Genomic DNA, 22,168 nt, shown 5'->3' with positions numbered 1-22,168 from the left:
TTCTTCAGTTTAAATTAGCAACGTCTGTTCACTCTGTTCCTGGGTAGACAAAGTCTCCATCAACTGTGGCTCTCCCCACGTACCTCAGTACCAGGTATGCAATGAGTGTGCCATGTGAATCTGTAGGAGAGGGTTCGACGACTGCGTAGCAGAATTCTCACGTTACTCCTGCGTTGACAGGTCGGACGTATTCGTCAAATTATATTGCCCTTCCTTAATAATTTCGATATTTCCTAAATAAAGCGGTGGACACGCGATCACCCAGACGTAGGTGATTAGGTAGATATATATGCAAATGGAAACTCGCGAAGTGACTGCAGCCGGCTAAAATTGACTCACATTCCAAATATCAATGAAGGTAGCCTGTGTACTATACTCACTGTGTGTTTGGTGCAGCCGAAGTAACGTTTTGAAATAAAAACATGCTGTGGTTTCCAGGGCAGTAGTCAGTAGACACTGGAAGTCTGGGTGATCTGATTCCTGATGTGATAACTCCCGCCATGTGCCACAGCTGGTACACAACCATTAGTAGGGTCGATACGCCGGCGCCCTGTCGTTTGGTCACAACATTGAAAAGAAAAAGTTATGTCTTCTCGTTGAAGCAGGGCAGCAACACGGATATATATATATATATATATATATATATATATATATATATATATATATATATATATATATATATATATCGGGAGATCACGTCACAGTCACAAATATACTTTACATACTTACCTTTACTAGCATTATTTCAGTGCGAGCATCGCTGGGGCTCTGATGAAGAGCAACTCTCAATGTAGGTAAAATATCTGCATTGATCATTGAAAGCCTTACTACTATACTGCTGTTCTCAAAGCGCTTCGACCCAACTGGCTAGCTTTCTGTCGTTGTAAGGGAAGTTTATGTGGAATACATTATTTGTTACTGCCTTGCTCCATTAGGCCTACCTTTGCATAATAATCAAATAGTGTCACTTATTGTGGAAGTGCTACCATATTATTATGCAGCAGAAGGTATTCCTGGTGATTTGGTTTATTGAACCACCTCTGCATGATAGTATGTAAAATGCTCCCATAGTGACATGCATAAAGACAACTCGTATAATTGCTTGAACATTTCTATATCAGGCAACTGTGCGGCTACAAACGGAGACGAAGCAAAGAATACGCAACACATCACATGAGTGCTGCAGAGTTTCGTGTGATGCTTATCCCAAATTTTTACCACATTGTTCTGGGATCAGAATAACATATATACCACATACGGGCAAATGATCACATTCAGCAAGACCCCATAATGGCTGCGACCTTGAAAACCAGCCACGCGTTTTCAGATTCATATGGCGTGGGAGGAGCTTCAATGCAGAGCGATAACGCGCTGCTAATCGACCAACATCACAGGTATAATTTATTGCAATATCATTTGGACAAAGCCCTCACGTGGAAATGTGCTTCTATTGTGTTATCTCTGCATACTACTGAACACAGTGTTTCCCACTACAGATATCAATGCTTCATTACGATTCCACGATATTCTGTTCATCATTATCAGCCTGACGAGGCCACTGCAGGACAAAGGCTTTTCCAACAATACACCAATCAACCCGGCCTTGTGTTTTCTTCTGCCATGTTAAAGCTGAGAACTTTTTAATCTCACTGGTCCACCTAACTTTATCTTCCCCCTTCATGCGTTTGCCCTCTCTGGGAATCCAGTCAGTTGCCCTTAATGACCAGTGGTTATCCTGCCTACGTGCTACGTGCCCTGCCCATGTTTATTTCTTCGTCCTGATTTCAACTCATCATCATCATCCTCATCATCAGCCTGACTATGTCCACTGCAAAACAAAGGCCTGTCCCATGCAGGACAAAGGCCAATCAACTCGGTCCTGTGCTTCCTGCTGTCCATTTATGCCCGAAAACTTCTTAATCTCATCGGCCCACCTAACCTTCTGTCTCCCCCTAACCCACTTGCCTTCTGTGGGAATCTAGTTAGCTGCCCTTAATGGCCAGCGGTTAATCTTTCTAAGCGCTATATCCCCACCCTATGTCCATTTTTTCTCCTTTATTTCAGCTATTATATCCTCAACCACCGTTCGTTCCCTAATCTCCTCTGCTCTTTTTCGTCTCTTATGGTTACACCTACAATTTTTCCTTTCTATTGCTCGCTGCATAGTCCTCAATTTAAGCTGAACTATCTTTATGAGTCTCCAGATTTCTGCTCCGTAGCTAAGTACCGGCCAAACGCAGCTGTTATATACCTTCCTCTTGAGGGATAGTGGCAGTCTACCTGTCATGATTTGAGAGTGCTTTCCGAGTGTGCTCAACCCTATTTTCATTCTTCTAGTTACTTCAATCTTGTGTTTCGGCTCCGCAGTTATTACCTGTCATAAGTAGACATAGCCTATTACAACTTCAAGTGCGCTATTACATATCTCGAAGCGCTGCTCTCTTCCAAGGTTGTGGTACATTATTTTTGTTTTCTGCAGATTATTTTTGAGACTTTTCTGCTCTCCGTGTCTAACACCGAAATCGTGAGTTGCAATTCATACGCCGAGTTTCTAAGCAATGCAATGTCATCAGCGAAGCGCAGGTTACTAAGGTACTTTCTATTAACTCTTATTAGTAACTGTTTCCATTCTAGGCCTCTGAAAACCTCCTGCTAGCACGCGGTAAATAGCATTGGGGAGATTGTACCCCCTGCTTTAAACCTTTTTTGATTGGTATTCTGTTGCTTTCTTTAGGAAGCACTATGGTATAGCTGTTGATCTCCCGTAGATTTTTTTCAGGATGTTTATATATGCTTCATCGCTCTGATTCCGTGCGCCTTCATGACTGCGGATATTTATACTGTATCAAACGCCTTCTCGTAATCTATGAAGGCTAAGTATAGTGGTTGGCTGTATTCTGAGCATTTCTCTATCACCTGATTGATACTATGAATGTTGCAGATTGTTGAGTAGGCTGTTCGAAATCCTGCTTCTTCCTTTGGTTAATTGAATTCTAATGCTTTCTTAACTCTGTTAGCAATTGCCTTTCTAAATAACTTGTATACTACGGAGAGCAAGCTGATTGGCCTGTAATCGTTCACGTCCTTGTCATCACCTTTCTTATGCATTAAGACGATGTTATCATTCTTCCCAAGATTCTGGTACTCTTTCCGTCAGGAGACACAATTTGAGCAGGTTGGCTAGTTTTTTGAACACAATCTGTCATTCATCATTCACCAGATCTTGTGTTACCTTATACTCATCAGCAGCATTGCCTATTTGCATGCTCTCCAAGGCTTTTTTGAATTCTTCTATCATTACTGGTGGAGTGTATTCTGGGTTACTGCTAGTTCCTATAGTATTAGGTCGTGGTTGTCCGGGCTACTATACAGATCTCTGTAAAACTTTTCAGCTATTTTAACTATCCTATCCAAATTGGTAGTCACTTTGCCTAGCTTGTCTTTTGGTATATACACGGTGTTTGCCTATCCCATGTTTCCTCTTCACTGATTTCACGTTTCCTTCGTTCTTCATAGCGTGTTCGACTTTGTCCGTGTTATACCTTCTTACATCAGAAAACTTACGCTCAATAATCAGCTCCAAAATCTCTGCCAATTCAATTTTGTCTGTTGTATTTGATGCTTTCATTCTTTGACGCTTTTTAATGAGGCTCTTTGGCTCCTGGGACAGCTTGCCAGCGTCCCGTCCAACTACAGTACCTCCAAATTCCACTGCACACTCCGTAATAATACTGGTCAGATTATCATTCAATCCGTCAACGCTAGCGCTGGTTTCCTCGATAAGAGCCGAGTACCTGTTCTGAAGCGAGTCTCTGAATTTCCGTGCTTTCCCGCTCAGTGCTAGCTCTTTGATTGCCTTCTTGCGTATCAGCTTTTCTAATTCCTTCTTCAAGTCTAGGCGAACCTCGCCAAGCACTTCCACGTCCTGAACGATGTGTGGGTGTGCACTCAGGCTAAGACTATTTCGTTCTTATTTTCGCTATTATAGCTCCTCCATGTCCTCTTACAGTTACCTTGTTTTAGGCAGAAAGTGCTCAATATGCATCAATTATTGCGTTCTGCGAATTCTACTAATAGCTCCCGTCTGGCATTTCTAGTACTGAGGCCACAATCACCTACAACCTGGTCTCCAGCCTGCCTTTTTCTACCTTTGAATTCAAGTCTCCAATCAGTTGAGCATATTGTGTATTTACCTTACTCAGTGCCGATTCCACGTCTTCATAGAAGCTTTCAACTGACTCGTCATCATGGCTGGATACAGGCGCCTAAGCCTGTATCACCCTCATCTTGTATCTTTTGTTCCGTTTAATTACAGTACCTACCACCTTTTCATTACTGCTATAGTACTCCTCTATGTTCCGAGCTATGTTTCTGTCGATAAGGAACCCCGCTCCCAGTTCTCATCTGTCAGCCAAGTCCCAATAGCAAAAGACGTGCCCATTCTGTAGCATCGTATATGCCTCATTTGTCCTCCTAACCTCACTGAGCCCTATAACATCCCCATTAACGCCCTCTAGCTTCTTGATTAGTACAGCTAGACTTGCCTAACTAGATAACGTTGCATTAAACGTTGCGATTCCAAATATAATACCCCAAACGCCAATTTTTTTCCAGAACCCACTCTACTCTGTTCTTGTTTCTTAAGGTTAAACCTATCATTTTCTTTTCCATCGCTCACTGCGTCGTCCTGAATTTAAGCTGAACCTTCTTGTAAGCCTCCAGGTTTCTACACCGTAGCTAAGTACCGCCAAAATGCAGCTGTCATATACCTTCTTCTTGAGGGTTAGTGGTATGGTAGTGAATGGTAGATTACCATTCGTCATATCATAATAATTGCCGAATGTGATTCACCCCATCGTTATTCGTCTAGTTATTTCACTCTGGTGATTCGGCTACGTGGTTACTACCAGTCCTAAGTATACGGATTTCTTTTCAGCTGCCAGCGTCTATTCGTTTATCGCAAAGCGTTATTTTCTTGCAAGCTTGTTACAGATTACATTAGTTTTATGAGTAAAAATTTTTGGGCCTACACTTCTGCTTTCTGTGTCGAGTAACCATGACCTATAATTCGTCCCCTTATGAAGGCAATATCATCAGTGAATCGCAGGGTACTAAGATACTCTTTAGTACCCTTTAACCCAAACTCTTCCCAATCTAGGGCCGTGAAAACCTCCTGCAACTACGCGGTGAATAGCTCTGCAGAGACCGTGTCTCCCTGCCTTACACCTTTATCTTGACATTCTGTCGTTTTTTATGGAGAAATATGGTGGCTGTATAGTTCGTCGCCCGGCCACGTTGGTTTAGTGGTTAAGGTACTCAGCTTCTGAACCGGGAGTCACGGGATCAAATCCCAGCTGCAGCGACTGATTTTTTGATGGAAGCGAAAGGGCTGTAGACCCGTGTGCTCAGATTTGGGTGGAGGTTAGAGAATTCCAGGTTGTCAAAATTTCTAGAGCTCTCGACAACGGCGTCTCTCATAATCATGTGGTGAGTTTTCGACGTTAAACCCCACATATCAATCATTTATTATGATCATGTAGGGTTCCTTGATGCCCTGAGTCCACAGTGCTTGAATCACTGCTGACGTCTCGACTGAGTAAAACGCCTTCTTGTAATTCATAAAGGCTTTGTCTAGCAGCTGGTTGCATTACGAACATTTTTTTATCAGCTGATTGATAGTTTGAATATGATCTTTTGTGTAGTAGCCTGTATAAAGTCCCGCTTAGTCTTTTGGTTCATTGAACTGTAATGTTGCCCTAATTCAACTAGCTAATGTTTTAGGGGTGAAGCTCCTTATAGCGGCGCCTGTTCCCACCTCGTAGCCGGTGTAGTCTGTAACAAGTGTAACATTTTGACCTCAAAGAAAGTGCCGGCGAGAGATTTCTTCTGTGCGTTATTGAAGAATAAAAGGTAGTGCTCAATGTACATGCAATGGCTGCTAAGGGGAAATGAGAGACAGGAGCATTTGGCTCTTAGTTAACGCGCACGCTGGGATCCCCATTAGCAGCCATTGGCATGTTCATTGAGCACTATCTGACAAGAAATGGTTGCTACGATATACTCGCTGGGTATATTCTCCTTAGTTTTAGAAAGGTTTAGCGAGCGTTAAGCCGCAGTGCCATGAATAAAATGAACTAGTATATACCATGAACTCGAGGTGGTTAAAGGTGGGAAGTAGATACGAAGCGCAAGTCGTAAGAAAGTAAAAGCCCCATTCTCCTGTCTCTCATTTCCCATTAGCAGCCATTGGCATGTGCTTCGAGCACTATCTGACAGGAAAGTGTTGCTACGTTATACTCGATGGGCGTAACCTCCTTGGTTTTAGAAAAGTTTGGTGAGCGTTGGGCCGCAGTGCCATGAATACATTGAACTAGTATATACCATGAAGTTCGAGGTGGTTAAAGGTGGGAAGAAGACCCGAAGCGCAAGCCGTAAGAAAGTGTGCTTGTGCCACCTCTCATTTAGTCCGTGGAATGTCCACAGGATGGCGGTGCTTCTATATGGGGAATATATGATGAAAACATGCGAGATGGGGGTACTTGGTGTGTTGAATAAATGGATGAACGGACACACAGACAGATGCATGGACCGACGCATGAATGGACGCAGGGGTGGATGCATGGACGAACGCAGGGACGAACGCACGAACAGACGCACGCATGGACGGGCGGATGAATGCATGGACGGTCACAGAGACGGACGCATGGACGGACGGAAGCAAGAATGAATGGATGGGCGAATGCTTTGCCCCACTCTTTCTCATTCACTCCGGGGATATGCTGCCATTTCTTTGAAAATAGTTTGGAGAGAACGAACAGTACGCTGATCGGCATGCAATTTTTCGAATGTTTGACTTTTTTCTTGTTATTGATTAGGATGATGTTGACGTTCTTGCAATATTCTGGTACCCTTCCCATCAAGAGACTGCTCGTTTGTTAGGTGGTTTTTGAAACACAATTTCTGCATAGTTCTTCAAAAAGTGAGTTGTTACTTTATACTTTTCAGCGGCTTCGCTTCTTAGTGTTTGTTGTTGGGCTTTCTTTAGGTCCCATGTAGTTACTGGTAGGATGTGGAATCCTTCTGGGCTATTATTGGTGCTTACGATATCATCTTGTATGCTCGGCTTGTGTACAGCTCCATGTACAACTGCTCCGCCACCTCAACTAACCTACCCATATTGGTTATAAAATAGCCTTCGTTGCGTTTTATTGCATGCATCCAAGTTTTTCCTATGCACAAGTTTGCCTTGTTTAGGCTTCTGCCACTTTTTGCAGCCAGTTCGATTCTCTCTTTGTTATTCTTTCTTATGTTTGCTAGCTTACGCATTTTGATTATGTTCGGAAGCTCAACAGCTTAATTTTGTCGGTTGCATTTAGAGCTTTCATTATTTGTCGTCTCTGAATGAGGATTCTGGTCTCCTGAGATAGTTTTCATGTGTCTTGTCTAGTGACTGTACCTCCGGCTTCCACTGCACTCTTTGACGATGCTAGCGAGATCATCGTTAATTCTGTCAACGCTGACGCCGGTCACCTCGTTTAGAGCGACGAACCTATTCTGAAGAAAAACCCTGAATTATCTACTGTCTCTTTCACCGCCAGCTCAACATTCAGCGTATTGCGTATCCGCTCATGTCTTCACTTTTTTTAAATTTAGGCGAATGCGACCTCTTACCTCTTTTAGGTTCCGGCGCGGAATCTTGTCAACTACTTCTACATCCTGTACAATATGCGGCTGTGCACACAGATTTGGGCTCATTTCATTTCAATTTCACACAGGTAAGAAGTTAAGAAATGTAGTGGGTGCTGCTCGCGCTGTAAGGTGAGGCCTCTTGCCGTGCGTAGTCTCTTGACGAATGTATGCTGCGCGCAGCCGCATAGGCTGCTTTCCGTGCTGAAACCAAGCGGCCTTGTGTAACAATTTGCCACACCGCTACTAAATGACGTGAAGCATGAAAGTCGAGGCTTGTAGAGCAAGTTAGACACACTGTGTTCCAGTAAGAATGTTGTGCTAATGATGCTAGATGGTTTATTATAGTAGATTAGTGATTATAAAAAGAAAATAATTAATCATTTTTTAGTAGAGCTGACCCCATCAAAACTGTAGTAAGTGTACATAGTGCGATTCTGGGGAGATCAGCTCCTCTTCTCCGCTTCCCGTTGCGTTGATAAAACACTGCGGTGAAAGAGCGCATACAACGTTTGTTTAGGTTTTGACGAGTGAATTTGTGGCTGATATTCAAGGGAACCTTCCAGGTGGTCATGCATTGTTGCTAATGAGTGTAAGGCCCACAATGTTCCCTGGGCACTCTTCACTGCTTTGCCTGCGATCGTCAACGGGTAATAAGAAATGGCAGAATAGAGAAACTAATATATGTTGTAAAAATGCATGCTTCGACACAAAGTGGTTCTTTAGAGCAGCAAGCGTGAACCTCCTTAATATGGTACAACTCCCATTTCTGGCTAACGCAGCTTTTATTTGGCGAAAAAAGCTTGTAACGGGCATGACATTCGAGTTATTTTTGTGAAGGGCTAAAAGAAATAGAAATAAAACGCACCGTTTAACAATTTGACACACGCCTATTAGAATATAGAGCACCGAAAAGAATACCTTGGTGATCTTGTCTTATCAATTGTCACATTTTCTTCGAGGAGCGATGCTCCTTAGGGCGTGGATCTGTCCATCCTCTGATAGTGTATGTAGCCACCGATGGCACATACCCGAAAGAGCGGTCCTTATAATGTCCGCTGGATGGCGCCACTTCTATATGATGACTACATGATGAAAAGATGTCAGATGGCTGTACTTGGAGTGTTCACTAGATAAACAGACGGATTGATGGACATACAGATAGATGGACGAACTGATGGACGCACAGACAGACAGAGGGGTGAAGACATGCACGGACGGACGAATGAATAGAGAGACAGGCAGAAGGACGGCCGCACGAACAGATGCACGGACGGATGGATGAACCGACGGAAGAACGGACGTTCCGTCGTGGATGTTTCATCGGTGTTTCGTCGCGTATAACATACAAATTCATAAGATCACCAGCGCATCATATGTTCAATCCGTGAGTGGGTAACATCGCGCGAGCGGAGGCGATGGATGCGGCTGAAGCAGAGATGAACCAAGCCATCCCATCTCCAAGATGCATACGAGATTTACCCCCCCCCCCCCCCCACTTGCTATACCGGCCATCGAGTGCTCAAGCAGAGAAGAAATACCCCGCCCGTCTTTAACGAGCGCGAAAACACGAGTGGAAGGGGGCGGGGGGGGGGGGGTATGCGCGAAAAACGATGGTGACCTTCGATTTTACGAGCGCTGTTTTCCCTGGTTCACGCATTATTTGACTGTCACGGCAGCCGTCAGTGAGCGTCTCCTATAGCCTTCTACGTTCTACACTCAACGTGTCGAGACGGTGCGATAAGTGTGCCTCGAGTGGCCGTATTATTTAACACCAGCGTTTTGTAGAACTGCGGTTGAAGGCATTCCAAAGAGTTAGCTGCCAAGCCCACTTCTAATAACATTACAATTCGTTGCAATAGCATTTATTGCTTCGCGGTTTTCATGAAAGTCGACTTTTCTACTAACTGAATAAGTATACGTATAACATGGTACAATTGCTATGACGTCCAGTTCTTTACAATGAATGGTAACAAGATGTGCATTGCGGTACGTACCTTGCAGTGAACAAAAGGAAACAACACAGCCAAGATGCACAGTCCCACAAAAGGCGCCGTCACTGCTGTGTTGACCATTAGAAGTATCTAGAAAGCACGTTAGAGGCACAAGGTGTTAGATAATTTCACGTTAACTATACAATGTCCCCGTCACTTCTCTATAAGTCGTGAACGTGCGGAAGGCATGAGAGAACCTCGAGCATGGCTAAAATGGCGAAGGAATTCAGTGGGCTTCCTCAAGGGGAGAATTTCTCATTCCAGAGTTTTTTCTGGTACTGGCCCCGAATGAGGCACAAACGGTTTGAACAAGTCGCCGCTTTAGTTGCGTAAGCTTATGGTGTGGTTACGAGGTGCCCACTTTTTGTGAAATTAACCCCAACAGGGTGCTTGGTGACATGCTAATACACAAATAGGTTTTACTTTAGTCATCAAAGTATGCCGTCGGTGCCTACTCACTCACCTTTTAATATGACGCAGAACTTTAAGCATCCTAAGTTGAAACATTTTCCAAACGTACAAACCCAGCAATGGTGCATTCTTGGTTTCCCTCGAATCAACGCATGGCTTGTCTAAGGACTGATAGCTTTCTCAAATAAAGCAAGCAGCATTTCAACATCAATTTGAGCGCGTAATGGTCGTGGTGATAGGTTATCAAACTGTTGGATAAGCACTGGCCAAGTCAACTGCGAATTACTTGATGTGGAATGTAAGAAAGCACTAGTCATGGGTGCATAACGTGGTTGGCGCAGAAGCGCGACTGAATGCGGAATAAAGCACAAAGTATGGAGTTAAGGTGGCCGTTGTTTTCCTGTAACTGTCAATTTCATACACCACCAAATGCATGAAATACGTCATTTAAACGATCATTATTCTAGCCAGCTACGAACAGCCTCCTCTGTGACACCGCTAATAAACTGCCTCCATATTGTTTATAAAAAACGATGGTCACTTACCCGAGTTAGCGATCCCATTTTTACGACCAGTGAACTAAAAGCCGTCATTGTCACACCTAGAATAACAGCTGTAAAAATAAAAGTACCCCCGCATTATAAAAAAGCGGTGATGGGGCAATTTCTACTAAACATAAGAATTGTGGATGCTGTAATTATCTAACAGATTAGTAATGTACAAGAAATATGATTATAAAAGCTGCATCTTTTTTACAAGTAGATGTACAATAAATGTACAAAAGTCTACAATAAACCTATAATAAATGCCGCACTCAAAATTGCATAGCTCTGTGATGTTTAGGAATGCTGGCTCTCATGTTGCCCTCAGAAACCTGATGATGCAAGAACGCATTCGTTTCAACGATTAGGAATAATCTATGAAACTTTACATATATATATATATATATATATATATATATATATATATATATATATATATATATATATATGGGAAAGAAGTAAATACCTAAGGGCTCGTTTTTTCGTGTTTTGGCACAGTATTAATGAGATATAACACACAATAGTGCCAAGGAATGTATAGGGGAAGTTATTAGAACAAATGGAATGCAAATAAGAAGAAAGAAAAGTGGGTGGAAAAATAACCAGCCGTGAGCAGCCGTAACCACCCGTTTCCTGCTCATGGCTGGTTATTTTTTCACCCACTTTTCTTTCTTCTTATTTACATTTCATTTGTTCTAATAACTTCCCCTATACATTCCTTTGTCTGTTAGATCTCATATATATTGATATATATATATATATATATATATATATATATGCATGCCACAATTGAAGAACGAGCGGCTGTGGCTCATTCACGCTTAAAGTAGGAAGAAGTGAAAGACTGTTTCTCCAGTTCCGTTCAAGTTCTTGCTGTCGGCTGTTGGTCCTGTTTCGCTAACGTCATTACTGGCGGAGGTGCTGGGTACGTGTATCTTGGCTGTGCCAGCCATCTCTTCTATCACCTTGAAAACAGCTACATCTCCCAGAGCAAAAAGCAGTCGCCATCTACCTCGGTTACCGCTGAATTTGTTCCCTTGGCGACGACACACAGAAAGATGACAACTCCGATGACAAACCAGGTGATTCAAACAACGATACCCATGGTTCTCCTCTCGCGCATGTTTTTCATGCTCCACAGTCAACCAAGCCATTACATTGATGTTGTTGATTAGCTCTACTACATTGACCGCGTCGCCAGTATCAACGGAAGGGACAATCTTTGCAAGCTGCGTCGAGTTTACTTCTACCTGGAAGATTCTGTGAAGACGTGGCATGAAGAACACACGTTTTTTTTACGACATGGCAAAGAGTTAAGCCGACCGCTTCATGACGCCTACCGCAATGCCGAAAAAAAGGAGAGAGCCGAACAAGCCATATCCTGCAGGAACCAGTGGCCGAACAAACACGTTTCTATGTTTGTCGAGGACATGTTTAGGCTCTTCAGGCAGGCAGACCCTGCCATGTCGGAGGAAAAGAAGGTGCAGCATTTATTGCGTGGAGCAAAAGAGCAGCATTTTGCTGGACTCGTTCGCAATTCACCAATGACAGTCGCCGCGTTCTTCAGTGAGACAACTACAATAGAGCGCACACTGCAGCAGCGTTCGTCACAATACGAACGCCACATCCCGGCCACCGCATACTCTATCGGGTTGGACAGCAAGAGACGCACCCTCACAGACTTCATTCGATGTATCGTGTGAAACGGACTGCGACAGTTTCAGGCACTGCGATCCCATCCACCTTTTCCATTTTCTACGGATGTAATCAGACAGGAAATCATGCAAAAAGTCGCAGCACTGGCGCCAATCGCACCACCGACATCTATGGCCACAGTTTTGATATATGCGGTGGCATTGCAACATCCTGCGCCGTCACGACAAGTCCTACTGTGCGGACAATAGATCAGCATTTGCACTCTTCCCAGGACACTGCTTAAGTCCACCTTTCGACTCAATGTTTCCGATTGCACTCTCCTATCTGCCGTCTGCCTCAAGACCAAGAGCTAGCAAGGCAAAAACGTGGTGCAGCTCGCATAACCGTCCATTCTGCTATCACTGCTGTGAAGCGGGTCACGTGTACCAGAACTGTCAGTACCGCTAACTAGGTCTCCTCGGCTTTCACCCTTATGCTCGATGCCCACGCTTTGGTGAGCACCGCTATAGAATTGAAGCGTATCTGACAGGTCAGCGAAACCTTTCGACTATTCAGCCCCACCGATCGAGATCCTTATCACCTCACCGGTCTACTTTACCTAGTTTGTCCTTGTCGTTTACGCCTCTTTGAGGAGCCGGTCACCAAGTCCCCGCAAGGGAAACTAGGAATGGCGACTTCTGGCGTTGAAGCCATTGCAACTTGTAAAGATCTTCCTTCGTCGTAACAACGGGACGAATCGGTTGTTTGGTCTTCTCCGACAGCAAAAACATCATTTCTGCCAAAATCACCGCCTTCGTACTTTCTAAGGCAAAATCACCCGAAAAAGGAGTAACGGAGCTCAATAGACCGTAATCAACGGATAGACCATAGAGGAGCAACCACAGAGGAAAGCGTGTTGCGCGAAACCGCTTAGTCTCCACTGGGTTGAACCGCCCGGGCATCTCAGGCAGCGCGAAAAGCGTTGCCAAGGTGACCAACCCTCCTCCTCCACAGAACACATGTTCTTCTCCTCCTCTGCTGACTCAGTCTTTCCCCGTATTTTGCGGGCGGTGGTTGCGTTGCGTCTCGCTCGGAGTGCTCGACCAGGGCCGCCTGGATTCGACGATCTAAGAATTATGACGTGGTGCTTGTGTGTACGCCTGGATGAGTGTGGGCTGCTGCTTTCGCGTTTCGCTGCACCCATGAAGTCTGGACCAAGTCTCGACACGTCACCACGCCACGCTGTATATGTCTGGCTTCAAGATAGTCACGACCAACCCACGACAACAACAGTTGGGAGTGCCAACATGGCGGCCGAGGAAGCAGCAGGCCTATGGGATATATACTTCAGTCCGACTCAGGGCAGAAAACAGCGCTGGATTCTTTCGCAAGGAGGTTACAATACTTTATTCTTTTCTACTTGTCGCGTGTGCGATACGGATCGCGCTTGCCAACAACGGGCTTGGTCGTGTTGTATATCGCACGCACAAATTGCATCGCGAATGTCAGCTACGGCGTCTGCAGTTCGCCTGTGCTTTGCGACCGCCTGGCAATTGGCCGCCTTTGCCGTCGGCCTCCCGTGCGCTCGCTCATCACGTGCTCGCCTGTCTTCGCCACCGCGATGAGCTCCGGGCTGACGATATTGGGCTGAAACCTTGTCGCTGTGTTGGGAGTCATCTAAAACACGTTGCGGGCTCTCGTAAAGAGCTTGCTGGTAATATGTCGCGCGCTGTAACTGCACCAGCACGGGCTGGCGGGGCTTTCGCTAGCGTCGGAACTCACTGAAAATTGGTCGTCATCACAGTTGGCTTTCCCGTCAGTCGGTCGCAAGCGGCTCGGAGCCGTCCGCTGGCCGCGGCGGCGGACTCGCGTTTGCGCGCTGTACTCGCTCGAGTTTGTGGAAGAGGGCCGCATTACCGTCGATTTCTTCGACGCTAACTCTAAACCAGCTAGGCGCTTTTCGTGGTGGCGGCCAAGCGTACGCTCGCTCTCCTGTTCAAAGTTCGCTGGCGGCAAACACTCCGCGTGCAACGCCATGTTTGGTCTCGCGTTCGCTTGCTCGAGCTGAACTACGTCACTCGCTTAGGACTCGCTGACTTGTTAGCGGCACGGAGGTTCGCGCAGTTGTGGCTGCAGCCGCCGCTCTTAAGCTGTTGCACTACGGGGATCGAAATGAGTCTTTGACGATGTGTGACATCACGGTGAAATTATTAGCACGTCATATCTCACGTATGTTTTCATTTCCCCTTGCACGTATTTCTCACATGCATTTGTATTCATCATCTGTCGCATGTGACTCACTATTTCACATACTTATTGTGCAGCCGTGGGCACACACTGTGCTGAAGACTGTGTGCGCTGGCGTCTGCGATGCCTGTCATCCATCGCTTTAGTCAGAGCAGCTTCAGAAGGACTCTGCGAGATGTGAAGGTAAAGTTATTTGCGTGTCATATTTTAACACTTGTTTTTATATTAACGTTCACGTACTTGACATATGCGTGCATCTTCGTCTTATGTCACGTGTGTCTCACTATTTTTACTATATTATTGTACGTGCAGCCGTGGGAACACAACAGCCAGAAGGCTGCCTGCGGTGGCGTCTGCAATGCCTGTCATTTATCGCTTCCGTCGGAGGAGCTCCCCAAGGAGTAAACAATATTTGACAAAACTGGACTTGTACACTTCACCATGAAATCACTTAAACGATTGGAGAAACTTCATGTGTATCACTTTTGTCGTTCATTGTTGCCGTGACTGCGAAAGCAGTTACACATAGGTGGCTAACTACGTTTTCGTGTGTTCTTTTCTGAGCAATTTGTTGCTCACTGCGCAGTAAAACAGGCGAAAAAATATTAGGCCTGACAGAAAATAAACAAAAAACAATGTTTGAACTGGGGACAAAAAGTTCATCCGATTGGAGTATTTGAATAGATCAAACGTTGGTCCGGCAAGGTGCAACTGTGAGGGCTAGCGGTTGCCCAGTAAGGTGTAAATGTGGGAATTAACAGTAGCTCTATAAGGTGCAAATGTGAGAACTAAATGTTAGTCCTTTGAGCTGAAGTGCAGGACAAACTGTTACTCACTAAGGTGGAAATTTGAGGAATAAATGTTAGTCCCTTGAGCTCATCTGTAGGGACTAACTGTTAGATCTGGTGCCGTTAGTCTTTAACAGCCCCATTAGTCCCCAAAAGGACGAACCACACACCCTTTTGCCTTAGAGGGTATACAATAATGCTGTCAGAACCAACGTCGAAACCAGCGTTGACTAATCCGTCTGTCTGTCTGTCTGTCTGTCTGTCTGTCTGTCTGTCTGTCTGTCTGTCTGTCTGTCTGTCTGTCTGTCTGTCTGTCTGTCTGTCTGTTCGACGCGTGGATGGTCGGTCACACGTACGAATGCAGAAACAGACGGACGAATGGACGCACCGACGGAAGCACGGAGGGACGCATTGGCAGACGCACGGACAGACAGACGCATGGTCAGACGGATGGACACGTGAAAGGATGCATGGAGGCGCGAAAGGGCTGGTGGACGGACGGAGGGAAGGAAGGATGGACGGACGACGGATGCGCGGATAGATTGATGGACGCTTCATCATGCTCATCATCATTCACTCCGTGGATATGCTGGGGTCTTTTTAACTGAATTGAATTTTTGTTGTTTCCTCACAATAAACCATGATAGAAGAAGGAAAAATCCATTTGAATGGCTTGGGGGCGTCCATCACCAGCGTAGGAAGAAGACAGCTGCTCAGTTTCAGGCATTAACTCTTAACATTGTCACACTCACACTTTTACTGTAATATTGTAACAATTAACATAAAACATAAGCATTTTAGTTTGGTTATATATATATATATATATATATAGGCAGGCATGGTGGTTGAGTGCCCCTAGCGTTCCATATAGTCCAGTAGATCCTACGTGAGCGGTCACAACGTGGTTTAATTCGACGTTTCGGCCTAGAGTATGGCCTTCATCAGGATTAAAGATACAGTTTGTTGGTGCTCAGCTTTATACAATCTCAAATCAGAGGGCAAGGAAAGAGGAAAAAAGACAGAAAAGAAAAAAAGAAAAAAAGGAGAAAAAGAAAAAGAAAACAAAAAGAAGAAAAAAGAGAAGAAGAAGAGAAAAATAATATACGGTGGACTCCCCTTGGGCGCCCCCCTGCCACTCTTCCCTCCACTTCCCCCTTCTCCCCTTCACTTTTCTGATGTCAGTGGTCTGTGTATGTTTCCTTTGACTAACGCATTCCTCCCGATTAGACGGCGCTTCCTGGCACTGGCGGTTCGGTGTGGAGCGAAAAAAAGCTTTTTTAGGAAGTTCTAAGCCTTGAACTACTCGGCGCCCTGTCAACATTTCGTCGTGAAAAGAGGGGTGCCCCGTATTGCGGTAGAGGCTGGTAAGCCGGCGCAATGCGAATTCCTTGCCCGCTTCTGGATTACGCGTGTAGTGGGGGCCTCCCGGCTGTGCACAGGGTTGCTGTTGGGCATGTCATGCATGGCACAATTGATTGGGTAGTAAAATAAAACAGAAAACGGACGACAGCTGCACTTAGGAAGAGTAGTTACACTTGAAATTGTTTTGGGTTGTCCAGTGCCCTTCGTAGCTGCAGTGCTGCGAACTCAGTTACTATTTTCATTGTTGCCGTTATTGTTTTCTAATGCTTTAGTTGCTGCAAGTGTACCAGGATTCTCATTTATTCCTCTATCGAGGGTGTTAAATCGGTGGATAAGGTATGACTCTCGTTGTTCACGTTCACGATTTGATTTAAATCCCGTCTCTAAGAGCGTTACTGATAGTTTTCGAATGCATGGTCGGGAAGATGGAGATGTTTTGATAGAGGTAGACTTGGGGCTGATTTCGCATGCGCTCTGTGATTATTGAAGCGAATCCTAAATGGTGTTTCTGTTTGTCCGATGTTCTGCATGCCACACACGTTGCATTCGAGTAGGTATACCACATTAGAGGAATCGCATGTTAGGTTTCCTCGTATGTTAATCGAAAACTTGGATTGCGTGCTGCTTGCTTTGTCTGTTTCTCGCATCGCCTTACATACAAGACATCGTGGCTTTAAACAAGGGCGGCATGAATTATTGTGGGGTGATGTGTTAAGTTGGGAGTGGACAAGGGTGTCTTTGAGGTTACGTGGTCGTCGGTAAACGACGCCTGGAGCGGATGGGAATGCGCGTTTCAGACGTTCACTTTGTTCCAGAATGTTGTAATGTCGTTCAAAGATTTTGTTTACATTGGGGAAGTTTGTGCTGTAAGTCAAGCAGATGTTTGTTCGTTGTGGGTCTTCTCGTGGTGGTCGCTTCATAAGTAAGTCTTCACGATTTAGTTTTCTCGCTTTTTGAACAGCGTCATTAATTACATGGGGGGGGGGAGGTATTTTTGTTTCTCGAGCATAACTTTTAGCCTCTGTGAGCTCGTGTCAAAGTCAGCGTCTCTAGAGCAGATTCGCTTAAACCGGTGAGCCTGGCTGTATGGAATACTGCTTTTACGGTGGCGTGGGTGATCGCTTTGGAATTGGAGGTATTGCTGTCGATCCGTTGGTTTGCGATATAGCGTTGTAGAGAGCTTCTCTTCTTCTATCGTTATGGTAACATGAAAAAAAATTACGGTAACTTGCGAGTATGTGTGTGTGAGGTGTATGTTCGGATGTACAGCATTGTAAGTGTCGATAAAGCTGCGAAGATCGTCCTCGCTGTGGGTCCAAACAAGAAAGATGTCGTCTATGTATTTTTTGTATAACATTGGTTTCAAGGAACATTGTGCAAAAAATTCAGATTCTAGCTTTCCCATAAATATGTTGGCATAATTAGGTGCCATTTTGGTGCCCATAGCGGTCCCACTGATTTGTCGAAAATACCCTTGGTTAAACTCGAATGAATTTAATTTGAGGACCATCCTCGTCAAAGTTGCAATGGCAGAAAAATCTGGGGTGTTATATTGTCTATGGTTTGTGTACATGTTTTGTAATGCAGCTATTCCGTCATCGTGAGGAATATTTGTATATAATGAAGAGACATCAAGAGTAACCAAGTACGAGTTTTTCGGCACATTCCTTGAAACCAATGTTATAGTCACAGAGCCCATGCGAAATCAGCCCCAAGTCTACCTCTATCAAAACATCTCAATCTTTTTGACCTTGCATTCGACAAACTATCAGTAACGCTCTTAGAGACGAAATTTAAATCAAATCGCGAACGTGAACAACGAGAGTCATACCTTATCCACTGATTTAACACCCTCGATAGAGGAATAAATGGGAATCCTGGTACACTTGCAGCAATTAAAGCATTAGAAAACAATAACGGCAACAATGAAAATAGTAACTGAGTTCCCGGCACTGCAGCTGCGAAGGGCACTGGACAACCCAAAACAATTCCAAGTGTAACTACTCTTCCTAAGTGCAGCGGTCGTCTGTTTTCTGTTTTATTTTACTACCCACTCAATTGTGCCATGCATGACATGCCCAACAGCAACCCTGTGCACAGCTGGGAGGCCCCCACTACACGAGTAATCCAGAAGCAGGCAAGGAATTCGCATTGCGCCCGCTTACCAGCCTCTACCGCAATACGGGGCACCCCTCTTTTTACGACGAAATGTTGACAGGGCGCCGAGTAGTTAAAGGGTTAGAACTTCCCAATATGCCCGTTTACCGCCCTCTGCCACAATACGCGGCACCCCTCCTTCTACGACGAATTGTTTACGGGACTCCGAGTAGTTAAAGGCTTAGAACTTCCTAAAAAAGCTCTTTTTTGCCCCACACCGAACCGCCAGTGCCAGGAAGCGCCGTCTGGTCGGGAGGAATGCGTTAGTGAAAGGAAACATACACAGACCGCTGACGTCAGAAAAGTGAAGGGGGGAAGGGGGAGAGAGATGAAGGGGGAAGTGGAGGGAAGAGTGGAGGGGAAAGTGGAAGGAAGAGTGGAAGGGGGGCGCCCGAGGGGAGTCCACCGTATATTATTTTTCTCTTCTTCTTCTCTCTTTTTTTCTTTTTCTTTTCTTTTTCTTTTATTCCTTTTTTTCTTTTTTTTCTTTTCTGTCTTTTTTCCTCTTTCCTTGCCCTCTGATTTGAGATTGTATAAAGCTGAGCAGCAACAAACTGTATCTTTAATCTTGATGAAGGCTAGACTCTAGGCCGAAACGTCGAAGTAAACCACGTTGTGACCGCTCACGGAGGATCTACTGGACTATATATATATATATATATATATATATATATATATATATATATATATATATATATATATATATATATATATATGTATATTGAAGCAAAGAGCCTAAGTTAAGAACAGACCATACATATCTGAAAATTTTACGTCGTGAAGAATATCAATTTTCTTACTGATATAATCTATCATCATTCAATAAACGCCGGAGCTTGTTACGGGCTACTTGAAAGCCGTAACTAGGCCCACAGTGTTGAACATTCTTGTCTTGGTATTTTGTATGTTGTATGAGGGTCACTACTTTACTTTTCCATGAAAAGAGAACCCTGCTAATCGCATTGTATTCGGTATTCACGGAGCAATTTGTACACGTAAATGTATTGTGTTTTAAATATTTTGAGCCTTTTAAACAGCTCTTCGGAAAAATGCAAAGTTGGTACATTTGCAGTTATTCTTAAATTTTTTTTGCGTAACTAATAGCACTAAGAAATGCGATTCCTCCAAGCCAGTTGGCCGTAGTTGAAACACGAGGCAAAAAGGGCATTATAAATCAAGATCTTCCCTGGTTTCGGAATCAAATAGAAATTTCGACTCACAATACCAGTAATACCACCTAACATTTGTGATAATGTTTTCAAGTGATGATCCCACTGCATTGATTCGGAGAAATACATGCCTAGTTCCTTAATAGACTCAACCAGTTCTATCTGTGATTCACAATAAACAAGGATGTCTTTTTCAGAAACCATCGTGTCAATAGAAAGAAAAACAATGGCTTTTGTCTTTTTTCTATTCATTTGTAGCTAGTTTTTTGCTCCCCTTGTGCTTAACCCTTCTAACAAAAGAATGGCTTTGTGAAGGAGATAGTCATATCTTGGAGACAAAACAAATATGCTGGTGTCGTCAGCGTAAATTACAATTTTGATATCTGAAGAAGTGTAAACTGTATCAATTATGGCAAATTAAGAATCAAAGGTCTATGAATATTGCCCTGCAGCACTCATGAGACACGTTTCTTTTTGTCTAGTACCGTTTCATTCCCGGAGACCGAGTGACTTTTTCTGAAAGGTAGCTTTTAGTAACGTTAGATAAAACCCACGAATGCTGTAGTGATCGAGTATATGAAACAAAATTATGAGATTTGTGTAGTCAAATGCATCCGCAAAATCAACGCAAATACCAAGGACAAACATTTTTGTCAAACGTCCCAAAAGTAGTCCTTCTTGTCGCATGGGAGGCGGACCCATGGAATATGTAGCATATGATAACTAGGCCACGGGGCGATCCACAGCATTGAAGATCGCCCATGTGTCCATGTGACCATGTGCACTATATATATATATATATATATATATATATATATATATATATATATATATATATATATATATATATATATATATATATATATATATATATATATATATATATATACATTTGTCTGCAAACCCTGACGAAGTTCTGTCCACCGGTCGAAACCGTTGCTAATAAAATTAAGACAACCGCCTCGCTAAGTTGTGTTTCTTCCCAAGTGCTCAAGTACGTTTGGCTGATTGGAAAAGCTTCTTCATATGTGTATATATATATATATATATATATATATATATATATATATATATATATATATATATATATATATATATATATACATTGTGAGCATTATTCCTGCGCGTCATCTTGTCATACGTACATACTCATCATCATCAGTCTGACCTGTGTTGTGGGGCAGAGGCTCGGCAAGAAAAAGAAGTGTCTTGACGCAAAAACGTTGCCTTACAAGTGGTGGAGAGTGCTTTCCGGTCCCCTGGTCCTCTCCCTGCAGCGCTTTTTCGTTATCTTCGACTAACAACTATCCCTTTAGCTCCGGTCGGGTCACCGTTTGCGCAGCCAGCCCACGGTCATGTCGCAAGACGAGCACTACAACAACACGGCTCCATCCACCCGGCCTACACCCCTAGGCATGCCTTCATGGACTGTCACCGCCCCTCAAAAAGATCCCCCGATGTTCGCTGGCTTTCGCGGTGAAGACGTTGAAGACTGGTTGGATGAGTACGACCGTGTGAGTGCGCTTAACTATTGGCATGATTCTGTGAAGCTGTCCCGCGTGCCGTTCTATCTGAGGGGGGTCGCTAAGACATAGTTTCTCAACCATCAGCTGGATTTCCCAGACTGGCCTACCTTTAGGCAGCAGCTCCGTCAGATATTTTCCAACCCTTCTGTACGTGCCGACATCGCCAAACGGAAGGTTGCTGAACATGTCCAGCACTTCGGCGAGTCCTATACTTCGTACATTGAAGATGTCCTTGCCTTATGCCGTCGCGTCGACAGCTCGATGGCGGAACATGACCACGTTCGCCAGCTGCTCAAGGGCTTAGGCGCCGTCGCATTCAACGCTTTGGTGGCAAAGAACCCCACCAAGGTCGCGGATATCATCAGTACGTGTCTGCGACTCGACGACCTTCAACTTATACGTTTACAACCTGACACAGGAGATCTCAGGTCATCGCATGACAATGAGTTCCATGCGTTGATACGGTCGATGATTCGCGAGGAGCTGCAACTCCAAGCCACCTCGTCATCTTGTGAGCTCCGCATCAAACCTTCTCCAGGCAGCCTCCGCAACATCGTCAGGGAGGAACTGGCATCCATGACGTGTGAGCAAGTCCCGAGCTCGCATACCACTCCAAAGCTGACATACGCTCAGGTGGTTGCAGCGTCACCT

General features: G+C 44.5%; 1 protein-coding gene across 1 annotated transcript in view; it reads right to left on the bottom strand.

Annotated features, from left to right (window-relative positions):
* Positions 1–22,168, bottom strand: part of LOC119186041 (sodium-coupled monocarboxylate transporter 2-like) — a 113,700-nt gene that overhangs the window by 14,759 nt on the left and 76,773 nt on the right. The window contains exons 9-11 of the mRNA XM_075869692.1: positions 10,637–10,704; positions 9,684–9,770; positions 381–550 (exon numbers count right to left, since the gene is read on the bottom strand). Of these exons, the coding sequence (XP_075725807.1) occupies positions 381–550; positions 9,684–9,770; positions 10,637–10,704 (325 nt within the window). The remainder of the gene's footprint in view (positions 1–380; positions 551–9,683; positions 9,771–10,636; positions 10,705–22,168) is intronic.

This window comes from Rhipicephalus microplus, chromosome 7, assembly GCF_043290135.1.
Source record: "Rhipicephalus microplus isolate Deutch F79 chromosome 7, USDA_Rmic, whole genome shotgun sequence".
Classification (NCBI taxonomy): Eukaryota; Metazoa; Arthropoda; class Arachnida; order Ixodida; family Ixodidae; genus Rhipicephalus; species Rhipicephalus microplus.
The sequence above is the reverse complement of the archived record's forward strand: the minus strand, read 5'-3'. Positions and strand labels throughout refer to the sequence as shown.